This window comes from Adiantum capillus-veneris, chromosome 2 (genome assembly GCF_014529385.1).
Source record: "Adiantum capillus-veneris isolate H3 chromosome 2, ASM1452938v2, whole genome shotgun sequence".
Classification (NCBI taxonomy): Eukaryota; Viridiplantae; Streptophyta; class Polypodiopsida; order Polypodiales; family Pteridaceae; genus Adiantum; species Adiantum capillus-veneris.
This window is the reverse complement of record NC_140932.1, coordinates 106,030,923-106,044,213: the sequence shown is the minus strand read 5'-3', so window position 1 is coordinate 106,044,213 and position 13,291 is coordinate 106,030,923. Positions and strand designations below refer to the sequence as shown.

The following is a 13,291-nucleotide window of genomic DNA, read 5'->3' as shown; positions in this document are numbered from 1 at the left end:
CGCCATGTGGATACATACCCCTAGCTCTCCAATGCAACAAATTCGTCTCGAAGGTGGCATGGATCCAGTCGCTCAGCATAGCTCTTTGTCAGTAGAGTCCAACCCTGACTTGGAGCAGCCGGTCCCTCTTGATGGGTCCGATGAAGACTTACTGCAGTGGTTAGAAGCTACATCTTCGATGCCATGCTATGTAGTCTCTCTTCAACCCTTGACAACAGATTCACCCTCTTCCCCTGATCCTACACTTGAAGCCAGTAATCCCAGTCAGCCAAGTGCGCCAGAACCATGTGGGCCAGTCTCTGATGACCATCCTTCAGAGGGTCCATTGATTGAAACCATCGGCCTGGGTGAGCCTATAACCCACCATAGAAGGGGGAAAAAGTCTCCCTTGCAAGAGTTGGCCAACATCCCACTTCCCTCCTTAACCTCCATTCCATTTGAATCTCCACCCATGCCGGAGCACTTTGAGGTATCTGAGGATTTACCATTTGCAGAGCTTCCATTAGGATGGTTGCAGGAAGAGTATGCTGATTTCAACATTGATCAAACGCCAGCTCAGAATGTCTAGAAGCTCACAGAGGCGGCACGGTCTTCTATCCCTGACGCAGCCTCACCCACTGCACTGCCTGACCCAGTCAGAGAGGTCAACCTAGGCGGCCCTGACAACCATCAGCCCATCTTGTTAGCCGCTTGGTTATGGGATCATCCCGCTATACTCGACCAGGTAATCTCTTTCATGCACTCTTTCAAGGATGTGTTTGCCTGGTCTTACCACGATTTGGAGGGAATTCCAGCAGAGCTAGGAGTCCACACAAGTCCTCTGGTTGAGGGGGCTAAGCCAGTCAGAGGAAGGGCTTACAAACTGAATCCCAAATATGCAGAAGCAGTCAAAATCGAGTTGGAGAAAATGCAAGAAGCAAGTATTATTGTACCAGTAGAGCACTCAGAATGGTTGTCCCCTATGGTTATTGCCCCAAAGAAGCAGTCCAACAAAATTCGAGTTTGCGTCGACTACTGGGCTCTGAATAAGGTCACAATACCGGATGGATTTCCAACCCCTTTCACTGAGAGAGTCCTTGAAGATGTCGCTGGCCATGTACTGTATAGTTTTATGGATGGGTTCAGTGGCTACAATCAGTTAGGAATACATCCTGACGACCAAGTCAAAACAGCTTTTGTAACTCCTTGGGGTATTTTCATCTATACTAGAATGTCTTTTGGGCTTAAAAATGCACCGCCTTCTTTCAATCGCATAGTATATCTCATCTTTTGTCCTCTGCTTACTGATCACCTTCGCATATTCATGGACGACTTTTCCACCTTCTCGGGTGCTCAATGTTCAACCCCAGTAGAAAATCTAAAGGAGCATCTTGCTCAGCTCTCTGCAGTCTTCCTCAGGTGCAGAGAGGCACGTTTGAAGCTCAATCCGAACAAGTGTCATTTTTTGGTCACCGAGGGCACACTGTTGGGCCATGTGGTGTCTGCTCAAGGTTTAGCACCTGACCCAGAGAAGATAGTGGCCATCTTGAAGTTACCTCCTCCCATAAATCCCAAAGGTGTTCAGAGCTTTGTGGGTCACACCGGCTATCATCGCAGGTTTATACGTATGTATGCACAGGTGGCTCAACCATTGACCTGGCTCACCAGTGTTGCTGTTCCCTTCCAGTGGTCTACACCAGAGGATGAAGCATTTGCATACCTCAAAAAACGCCTCACTGAAGCGCCCATTCTAGTTGCCCCGGATTGGGCCCTACCTTTTCATGTGCAAACTGATGCGAGTCTGCTGGCTGTGGGTGCTGTGCTGACTCAGCCTAGCAAAGAGTTCAACTTGGATCGCCGTGTACATTATGCAAGTCGCCTACTCACCAAAGCAGAGCGCAACTATAGCACCACAAAGAGGGAAGGTTTGGCTATAGTATATGCTCTACACAAATTTCGGCACTATTTGCTAGGGGTCCACTTCACAATTATTACTGATCACCATGCCTTGCGCTATCTGCTTAATAATCCACAGGTCGCAGGTCGAGTATGGCGATGGCTCCTCCTATTCCAAGAGTTTGATTTTGAAGTGGTACTTCGTCCTGGTAAGCAACATGTAATGGCTGACCACCTCTCTCGCATTCACACAAGTGAAGAAGCTACCGGAATTGCGGACCACTTTCCCGATAGCAGTCTTTTTAAGATAGATACAACACCGGAATGGTACGGCGAGGTCTTACATTTTCTATCTACTGGGCTATACCCAGAGAATGCATCTCCACTGCAGAAGAGGAGATTGCTGTTGAAGTCCAGGCCTTTCACTTTGATTGGGGGCAGCTCTATAAATCGGGACCAGATGGTGTGCTGAAGCGTTGTGTCTCGCCTCATGAGGTGGAGCATATTTTGGAGGATGCCCACACTGGTCCCACCGGTGGCCATTACCCTGGTCACATCACTGCCCAGAAGATTCTACAGAGTGGTCTGTGCTGGCCCTACATTTTAAAGGATGCAATAGCATATTCTAAGGTTTGTGATGTGTGCCAGCGATGTGGGCCGAAGCTGAGTAAGCAATCCAACTGTCCTTTGCAGGTCTCGATGGCGTGGCTACCTTTTGAGAGATGGGGTTTGGACTTTGTGGGACCAATATATCCCCCGGCTCAACCAGGTAATCGCAAATATCTGCTAGTGGCTACAGACTATGCAACAAAGTGGGCCGAGGTACTAGCGACAGTAGATTGCACTGGCAATACAGTGGCCAAATTTTTATATGAAAATATTTTATGTAGATTTGGCTATCCTTTGGAGATCACCAGTGATAGAGGCAGTCATTTTGTCAATGTCATGATCTCAACTTTGCTGGAAAATTACAAGATTTTTCACCGCAAGTCGTGCTCTTATTACCCTAGAGCCAATGGGCAGGCCGAGAGCACCAACAAGGTTCTGATCGCCCTACTACGGAAAGCATGTCATCTCCATCCAGCATCTTGGGCTCAGGCTGTGCACGGTACCCTTTGGGCATACCGCACATCTTTCAAAGCAACAACGAATCACACGCCTTTTCAACTGGCTTACGGTTTGGAAGCCATAGCTCCTTTTGAGTTCAACTCCGGATCCCCTAGAGTGGGCAGTCTGCGTGCAAGTTCGGGTATGGAATGTGCTTCCATATCCCGTCTCACCTTATTGGAGGAAAGCCACCGCTTAGCTTCACATGCTCTGCAAGCGGAGCAACTTCGTCGCAAAGCGTGGCATGATCGCCACCTCAGAAAGCCGAAATTAACGCAGGGTTCTCTGGTGCTACTCTATCAGGCAAAATATTTGAAAAAAGCAAAGAAGCTGGTTCCAGCTTGGCAAGGGCCCTTCGTGGTGGAAGAGATTTTACCACAGGGAGCACTCCAATTAGTCACTCTAGAGGGTGTTCCTTTGCCACTGGTAAATGGATCAAGGATCAAGTGCTATAATTCGCCCTAATTATCTCCACATCTACTGATGATAGGATTCTCAACACCATATGATTATTCCCTCCTCAGTTCGGTATTTCTACCTAGCTTACCATTTTCCCTCTTCTCAAATCTTCCTCAGCTCTTATCTTTCAAAACTCCCTTTGTTTCAAGGCATGCACCAGTTACTGTTGTTTTGTCTCTGTCTCTGATCCCCTCTGTAATTTCCGAGGTTCAAGTCTCATTGACTAGATCTTTTGATCATTGGATATTGTTCGCAATTAAACCAGCTCCAACTGCATCTCTCTATTCCGTCTCTAATTTTTAAATGCACTCTCACATTCGCATCCCTATCCTGCTTCACTCATGCAAGCTCAGTTTCTACCGGGTGGGTGGGAATTTCAACTGGTAGCTATTTCTGGTTAATGAGACTCTAACTCTATTTTTCCCGAGCTGTTCTCTTACCTAATGAACCCCTATTCGCCCTTGTTCCCTAGGGCCCTACTCTTGCTGGTGTTCTTTGCTTAAATTATCCCCAAAGTCTTCCATGCTGAAGTCGCCCCTAATTCCTAATTTCCTCACGTCTTCCCCACTATCAACCTTTCCCCTCGTTCCCCTGTAGGCTGTCGAGCCCTTGCCCTCTCCAGCCTCGCCCTGTCGACCCAGCTCTCGCCCCTCGTCCCCTGCATAGTGAGCCCCGCCTACCCCTCGCCCCTACCTAAACTCAACCCCCTCGCCCTACCCACTATCTCCCCCCTCGCCCCTACCTAAACTCTCTCCCCTCGCCCCTATCCACTGTAACCCCCTCGCCCCTACCCACTATCTTCCCCTGGGCCCTCGCCCCTACCCACTATCTCTCCCCTCGCCCCTATCCACTGTAACCCCCTCGCCCCTACCCACTATCTTACCCCCTCGCCCCTACCCACTATCTTCCCCCTCGCCCCTAACCACCCTCCACCCCCCTCGCCCCTATCCACTGTCACCCCCCTCGCCCCTAACCACTCTCTCCCCTCGCCCCTATCCACTATCACCCCCTCGCCCCTAACCCCACCGGCCCACCCTCAACCCCTCTCGCCCAACCTATCTACTCTCTCCGCTCGCCCTATCCTCTACCCATACCCTCGACCTTTACTTACCCAAACCCTCGCCAATTCCTGCTTTTTTCGCATCCACCAACTCATCTGCTTTTTTACGCATCCATCATCCATCAACTCCTCCTGTTTTTTTCGCATCCGTCGCGCATGGCGTGAGCTACTGTGTGGGCTACTCGCTTTTGGCGTAGTCAGGCTCTTCCAGAGTTCGCCGGTTCGCCATCGTGCATGCTTAATCAACCTTTTTTGTGACACAATCAACTAGAACATTTCTTTAAGATGGCTGGTACAAGCAAACAAGTAAGGAAGAAAAGAGCTCTCTCCAGAGAGGCCAACTGAATCCCAAAGTTCTGCAGAGGAAGAGGATGAGGATACCTCCAGCCATGGCCTCACCGATGTGTCCACCACTGATCACAGTGATGAAAATTACAAGGCGTCCGACTCAAGCTCTGCTTCCGACTCAGAGTCTTCGAGCAACAACGAGGAAGAGGAAGAGGAAGAGGATGAAGAAGAAGAAGCAGTAAAGAATCAAAAGAAGAAGAAAGCCATAATGCAGGTATTGAGTCATCAAGTTCCTCGGCCTCCTTCTTCCAAGACCCAAGCCAAATTCACACTGAACTTCCATCTGCAGCAGCCTCATCCATCTCTTAGAGAAGTCTTATCAAAAGACCAGCTTCGCAAGCTAGGTCTCTCAGCATTAGCAGACACGGATCTGCCTTCTGATATCCCCATGGACATGGTGTATGCACTCCTCAAGTTTTTTCCCAAAGTCAGGGGACACTCACTGACTGCTACACGAATTGGTAACGCTTTGGGGATGACAACCTTTCCTGCAGTAAAACCGGCTACGCGAACCTATTCACAAATTTCAAAAGACGCGACAATCGAGGCATGCAAAGAGCTACTTAGTACGAGTCATCCTGACTATGCAAGGAACAAAAATCTATGGGCTATTTTCAAGTATTACTTTTTGGTCAGAGATCCTAAAGTCAGCTAGAACAAGGGCAAGGGCAAGGGCAAGGCCAGATGTGATGTGCCTACGATATTCGCGCACTGCGAAGGCCTATACTGCCTCATCCACACCATCCCATGTGGCTTTCATCAAATTTTATTTACCTCTTTACAGTCGCGGGCAAAAAGATTCAGAGCTCAGGTACAATCTGTGCAATCTAGCTTTCAATGCTTCGCAGCTCCGATGTTGGCCTGGGTCATTAATATACCTGTTAGTCCTATGGATGTGGATGTGGATGCGGCGGTGCGGTGTAAAAGCTCCAAGGGAAAAGGGAAAGATATTGAACAAACAATGGATCTATCTGAGAAGCCAAAGAAAAAGCGAGCAAAGGTAGTGAAGGACACACTAGAATCTTTAGTATCCCTACCAGTTTCGGAAAGCCAACAGCTTCGCGTGAAGCAACCAGTTCGACGTTCCTTCACACGGTCGCTACTGATTCGATGATAAGTACAGGTGGTGCAGATCACACTATGCATGTCACAGCTGTGGCTTCCATAGTGTGTGTTCCTCTCTCTACTACTGCTATTTTTACCCCTACCACAGTGACTAGCTCCCACGTCCCAGTGGCAGTTGCTTCTCCTATACCTAGTCCTGCGCCTATACCGAGTCCTGCGGCAACCACTCCCACCATCTCTACTTCGACAGAGAGGCAGGCGCCTAGTCCACCGCAAGCAGTGCCACTTGTCACACCAGTCCCACCAGCTGTACCACTTGTCAGCTCTCTTCCACCTAACACTGTTACAGGACCTTTCACAGGGTCGGACTCTACATCATTTTTTCGGCTATCGGAGGATATATTGCAGGAGACTAGGCAAGCCATTGCCACCATTGAGCTGGGAGCAGAGCGTTTAGCAGCAACACACCAGCGTCACGCAGCTACTTACGTAGCTATGGAGGGAGCTCTGAAGGTTGCTGAGAGCGCCATCGCTGATAGGGATGCCACTATTTTCGCACTCCAACAGGCCTTGAAGTTAAAGTCTCAAGTGATTAGTGACCTTCAGAATCAACTACAAGGATTTAGAGAATCGCTGTTACATGAAAATAGGGCAACGCCGCCTAAGATGATGGGTATGGGATATGGGTGGACTGGAGCAGGTACTCCAGTGCAACATGTAGCCACGGGTCCCTCTCAGCAGTTTATGGGACTTTACTCACAGACTCCAGTTCCCGTTCAGTACTACAATCATCAACAACAACAATATCCTCCTCCTCAAGGGTTTCAGTTTTCACAATTGCCTCATATGCAACATATGACTTGTTGTGATGGAGTTGCTGGAGCACATCGCCATGGCTGTGTTACTTGCCGTCCTCAGTACACTACAGGACAAGTGCTACCATCGACCCAGTAGCAGGTGGCTGGTCAATTCTCAGGAAACACATTTACTGCCAGGAGAGCTCCCATACAGCAAAACCCCACAATTGATTTGATGGCTCCACCTCCAGAGGCTGATGCTTCGGATGCAGCAGTGGCCACCACTCTATCTCTTGGATGACAGATTCAGGAGCGCACCATTGTACATACTAGTATTTTTCTTTCACAGTTTCAGTCTTCTTCTCACTAAGACGGTGAGCGGTCTTGTGGCGGGCAACCTATAGCAGGCTACAGTGTCACTTTCACAGGACACAGTTACAGTTAGTACAGTTGGTCTGGTCTGTTCACACTGGACGGACACTCTGGGCGGTGACACTGGCAGTGATACAGGTGGTGGCCTAGTGGACATGTGGCCAGGTCACACTTAGCTGGCTGACATTTATGGGCCGTTGGTGGCTCTTTACGATGTTATCTATGAGTAGTAGCCGTTGGGTCATTATTATTATCTTTTATGGTTGGTCTAGTAGTCGTCGTCTTGGTAGCGAGTCTTACACAGAGTCCTAGACAGAGCACATTAACACCATCCCTGCACATCTGAGCCTCAACAACCCCATTGTACGTGTGAGTCCTGGGCTAGAGCTGAGAGTGCTGCCACGCCAGAGTCTGTACACGGTTCTTTGAGCTAGTCGAGTCCACATGTTCTGGTCCACTGTTGTGTCTCTGATGTTATCCATTGTTTCTGTGTTTCATTCTGTTTGAGAGAGTTTCCATTTGTTTGAGTGAGATTGTCTCGCACATTGCACTGAGGGGCACCCACACTGTAGAGAGCACGACATATTATCCGCGCTACAAAAGTTATGGAAGAGAGTCATGTCCCACCGTATGCAGGGCATCGTGGTATCGATGCTACTGTTAAAGCGGTTGAGACGTTCTTCTATTGGCCTACATTGAGAAGAGATGTGGATGCCTTTGTGCGAGAATGCCTAATTTGCCAGAAGGTCAAATTTGACAGGCAAAAGGCACCAGGTTTATTGCAACCACTACCTATTCCAGCTAAACCATGGGAAAGTATTGCTATGGATTTTATCTTTGATCTTCCGAGAACGCAGACAGGAAATGATGGTATTTGGACCATCATTTGCAGATTCAGCAAGCAGGCTCATTTTATTCCTGTCAGGAAGAAGATAAAGCTAGATCAGATGGCACGCTTGTTTATGAGCAATATTTTCAAGTATCATGGCATGCCACGGTCGATTGTTAGCGACCGTGATCCACGCATGACAAGTTTGTTCTTGACAGGCTTGTTTGAGAATTTGGACACCACGCTCAAATTCTCTTCGTCATTTCATCCTCAGACAGATGGGCAGTCAGAAGAGGCAAATTCTACTGTCCTAGATCTGCTGAAGTGCTACGTGTCAGAGCATAAAGGAAAGTGGGAGCAATATTTGCCATTGGTGGAGTATGCATACAATAATACAGTGCATTCATCAACTGGCAAGGCACCTTTTGAGATAGTTGAAGGTCGCAAGAAAGTTCCTCCCATACTGCATACAAACGACAAGATATTTGAAGCAGTTAAGTATGTTGAGGACATGGATGAAATGTATAAGAAGGTCAAAGTGGCTCAAAGCAATGGCAGAGTGCGAAGCTACCACTATGTCATTGGGACAGGGTTCACACGCAGGCAATACATGTGTCGACAACTGTTGAATACACGAGGGTTGACAATGAGCATGTATGTGTCGTACATGTGTCGACAGGTGTTGAATACATCAGTGTTGACTGTGAGCATGTACGACATAGATGCAAACGAGGACGTTTGAGATTTCAAGAGGGGGGTATGTCACCAGCGTGTGACTACTATCTATCCTTTATGTTGATTTCTTTCTTATTATTTATTTACTTTCACTTTTTGGAAACACCCCTCGGAAAATCTAACTGCCCTGCATTGCATAGCTAGTGTGGAACTATCCAGAGGGACTCCAGGCCTGAGGGCAAGAGAGCACTAAGATTGGACAAGGACTATGGTTAGCCAAATTGGGGTCATTGACTACCCAAAGTGGAATCCTTTGCTACATAGGCTACATTTTAGTTTTTGATGTGGCTGCAGTGTATAAAGAGGGTCGGATGACCTAAAATTTAGGGAACTGCTATTTTGGGACTGAAAATGTGTCCGCGTCATTACCTCCGGAATGACAAGGGGAACATTTTATTACTCTGCCGCGAAGTCAACTGTAGGCGGCAACCCCGAAACGGAAAAATGCTTGTAAATGCGCCAAGTGGCACATTCTGGTGCACTTTCCTCATGCAAGAGAAGGTGGTGCTGAATTTTAAGCTGGGAGAGGCTCATTTGTAGATTTTGTCATAGGTTAAGAGCTATGGAGTGCTTCCTTTCCCTCCTATGTACAGTGCGGTGCCAGGAGTGATGCCCTGCACGCTACGCACTGCCCTCTCTCTCCCCTATGGCAGTATGTTATGCCCCTCTAGTGGGCTTTTCAATTGACCAATGTACAGTTGTGTGGGTTCATGCGCGATTGCCGAGGCAAGAGCCTCTTGCACAGGTACTGGATTAGCTAGCGGCTAATCCTCCGCAGGTACAGGTGAATTCGGAGAGGTTTCACGCTAGAATTCTCGTCCGATTCAAAGGGCAAGTAGCCCTACAGGTGCGGGAGCTCGAGGACTTGCTACGGATGCAACCGGCACGCGAAACGGAGCCTGAAACAGTAAATTACAGCCTGCTGTGTATTTTTGCAGGTTTAGGGTTTTGGCCCTAAACGGTCCCTAATACCCCCAGGAGGTTCGGGGGCGCGAGGGGACCGCTGTACAGGTAATCTGGCGCATTTTCGGGGCTAAAAACAGAGAATTCAGCGTGCTGCAGATTCTCGCTAGGTTTTGCAAAGTGCCCGTATGCGTAGGAAAAGTCATTCAATGCGTGGGAATACTGATTGTGAAGGGTCCTAGTACAGTTATTTTGCCGAAATCGGGCCGGAACAATTGAAATTCAGCCAAGCTTGTGCGGGGCAGCTTGTAGGGAACCACAATGTTTATTTCCTCTTTTAAACAATAAAGAAATACCGAAAGGGGCGCCTAAGTTAGGGGCCAATCTGGTGTCGGTCTTCTCATACAGGTGCATTCTAGAAGCCTGTATCCCTTTCCCCCGTGTTGTGTCTTGAAAGTGTAGGTAGAATAGACAACTAATAATGGGTGAAAGCTAAATCAAGGTTTGAAGTAAAGTCTACTGCCCTTTTTGAAAGTACAGGCCGGTTTCAGAGTGTGTAAGAGTCAGAGAGGGTGCATCCAACGAGTACTGGAAAGGAGGCAATCTGTCTATACTGAACCCATGTGCCTGAAACCATGATGTCATCTCCCCATACCAACATGCTGTATCTCCCTGCATGGCTAACTGTCGAGAGGACTCAAGTGCAAGGCGGGCATATCTGTCTATGGGAAGTTCCCATATGCGGTGTATGAAGGAGACAGATCTGGTGAGGGCCTCAACCACTAGTGGGGGCGCAGCTAGCTCTGCTCGGACAATGGCACGTGGTACTGAAGCCTTGGCTCTAATGAGCCGCGAGATCATAGAGACCAAAGGCTTCTCCATGTCCCCCCATCCATCAGTGCGGCCTGTCCTCCCGTGATGATCCAATGAAGGTCCCCAAATCTCAGCTCCATAAAGCAATGCAGAAGCCACTAAAGTGTCAAAGAGCCAGAGCTTCGTCCAAGGCTCCTGAAACTGAACCTGTCAACACATCCTTTCCAATCTACCCAGTGCTGCCTGGGCTCTAGTCAACCTAGTCTCTGCTGCCCTCCTCAGTGAAATTGCTGGCCCACTAAAAACCACTCCAAGGTAAGTATAAGCATCTGTATACTCCACTGTCTGCTGGCCGTATGTGAATGCGGGCGCTGATCTCCTGATCCACTGTGGGGTGGTATCAAATACCATGACCTTGGTTTTACCAAGGTTGACGGACAAACCACTTTCTTGAGCAAACCTATGCAAAGCATCCAAGTGACGTTGCATCCCCTCCGGAGAGTCGGAGATCAACACAATATCATCAGCATATAACAATAGTGGAATCCATGTCCCTGCCAGTTGTGCACCTCTATCACCATCTCTCTCAATGTAGTTAGAAACCTCATCCACATACATACCAAATAGAGTAGGAGAGAGCGGGCAACCCTGCTTCACCCCAATAGTGGAGTGAACCGGTGTGGATAGACCCTCTGAGGTGCGTACATGCCCCACTACTGACCTGTATAATGCCATGACCCCCCAAATGAGCTCTGTGGGTACTCCCATCTGCTGTAATCTGCGCATCAATCTAGCTCTGGGTACTGTGTCAAATGCTTTGCGGAAATCCACAAAGCTACAATAGATCCGTCTCCCATGTGATTTGCCCTCCTCAATGATGGCTCTGAGTGTCAAGATATGGTCAAGAGTAGAAAAACCCCTCCTGAACCCTGCCTGCCCGGCTGCGTATATCCCCTCTCTCTCTGCCCATCTACTCAACTGCCGCTCAAGAATAGATGCGTACAACCGTGCCAATGTGTGTCCAATCATAATAGTGCGATAATTCCCAGGCTCCATAGGGTCTCCCGACTTGAAGATAGGTACAATAGTAGATAGGCTCCAAGTAGACAGGAGACACGATCAGAGCATAGCTCGCAGGGATGAGCAAGCTAGGTACATGTGGGTGAGATTGAGAGCAGAGACAGGCAGATATCTTTACATTTCTATTTGCTACTTTCTCCCGAACACGTCAGTTTATGCACCACCCAGAGGACAGTCCCCCTTCTCTATTTTGGATGATGACATTTGGGAGTTCTCTAGAGATGGTGACATCATCATTCTAGGGGATTTCAATGCTAGGACTGCCGATCATCAGACAGTATTTTATGATACTTCAGAGGAGATGCTGAGAGAGCTGGATGTTGCAGAGACGGGCCTATCCAGACTATCACAGGATGGGGAACACACTGAGTATGGACGACACTTGATAGACATGGGGACTGCACACGGATTGGCCATCTTGAATGGCCTACAGAGATTTCCCGCTGCCGGGGGTTTTACATGCTTTCCACACAGACATGGAGCCAGAACAGTGGATTATATCATGGCACAGCCGAGCCTCATCTCTCATATCCAGGATCTCACGGTTGGACCCAGACCTGTGGGTGTGGAAGTAGATCATGCTCTTGTGTCGTTTACCATCTCTTTTCGGTTTAGTGTAGCACATAGGCCCCTACTCGCTACACCTTCACGCGGGAGACGGACTCTGTATACATAGATGGGATCTACAGACGCGTGCGCACAGAGGAGCCAGGGCGACCTCTGGAGGAGCTTACTACTATACTGACACAGACACTACATGGTGCAGCAGCAGAGGCATACCCACATACCCACCCTGAGCAGAGACGCCGTTCGGGGAGCATGCCCCAGAACAGCTGGTATGATGAGGAATGCCGGGACACTAGAGCCAGACTTCAGAGGGAGGTACTTTTGGGGGACATCACTCACAGACAGTCACAGATTGACTTCCGACGCCTAGTGCGGCGAAAGAAGAGGGCATTTTTGGCTCGCCTAGAGCAGGATCTATACCAGCTATTCTTGAATCAGGACTCGCGTGAGGCATGGCGGCTCTTTCATGAGCACTCCCCCCCCCCCCCTGCCATTACTTCCATAGAGGCCTGGGGCCAATACGCATCATCTCTATACACAGTTCTTGAGCAGCCCTCCCTTCCCGACCCCCCGATCCATGCCCACACACATGTGCTTTTTTCACCGCTGAGATGGTGAGGAAGGCCATTGACAGGATGAGGACTGGGAGAGCTTATGATCATGATGGCTTAGTGGCTGAGCATTTCACGCATGCCAGAGATCTACTAGCACAGCTTCTAGCAGTTATGTTTAACCGTGCCATGGAGAGAGAGAGAGAGAGAGAGAGAGAGAGAGAGAGAGAGAGAGAGAGTTTACCAAATGCACAATGATAAAAGAGAGTTATTCGTTGCTTCTTGTGATGTCATGCAGATTCAAGTAAAGATGAGCCTTATCACAGCTTAAGGCGATATATTTCAGAAGGACATGAGGATCATCTTGAAACAGGGGTCTGACAACTGCTCTTTCCTTTTTGTGTGTGTTTGTACCTCCCATCAGTGCGTTTCCCCAAGTAATGGAAATGTGAACATGACATAAAGCCAAATGCATCAGAGTAATCTCTAGTTCATTTAAAGCTCCTTGATAGTTGGCCAATTAAGTATACTGTGGTTTAATGTTTCAGTGTACACCCAGGCCAAGCATAAAGCCTCCTCTGGATTCAATCAGAATGTGGTGTGCTAAAGGTCCACAACATGATCCTGGTAAGCAACTTCTAGCTGTTTCAAGTTATGTCACGCAGCAACTCATGTTCTCATGTTGCAGACAAGCACTTGAAGCATTAACCTTGTTATAAGCATATTTTTG

At 48.5% G+C, this 13,291-nt stretch overlaps 1 protein-coding gene across 7 annotated transcripts in view; it reads left to right on the top strand.

The window, feature by feature from the left end:
• LOC147463336 (uncharacterized) overlaps positions 1–13,291 on the top strand; it is a 134,645-nt gene that overhangs the window by 81,145 nt on the left and 40,209 nt on the right. For all 7 annotated transcript variants that reach the window (XR_015185060.1, XR_015185059.1, XM_086488174.1 and 4 more), the window contains exons 7-8: positions 12,860–12,936; positions 13,110–13,188. Coding sequence is in view for 5 of the 7 variants with exons in the window: in XM_086488174.1 (XP_086344300.1) it covers positions 12,860–12,936; positions 13,110–13,188 (156 nt within the window). In the remaining 2 variants the exon portion in view is untranslated. The remainder of the gene's footprint in view (positions 1–12,859; positions 12,937–13,109; positions 13,189–13,291) is intronic.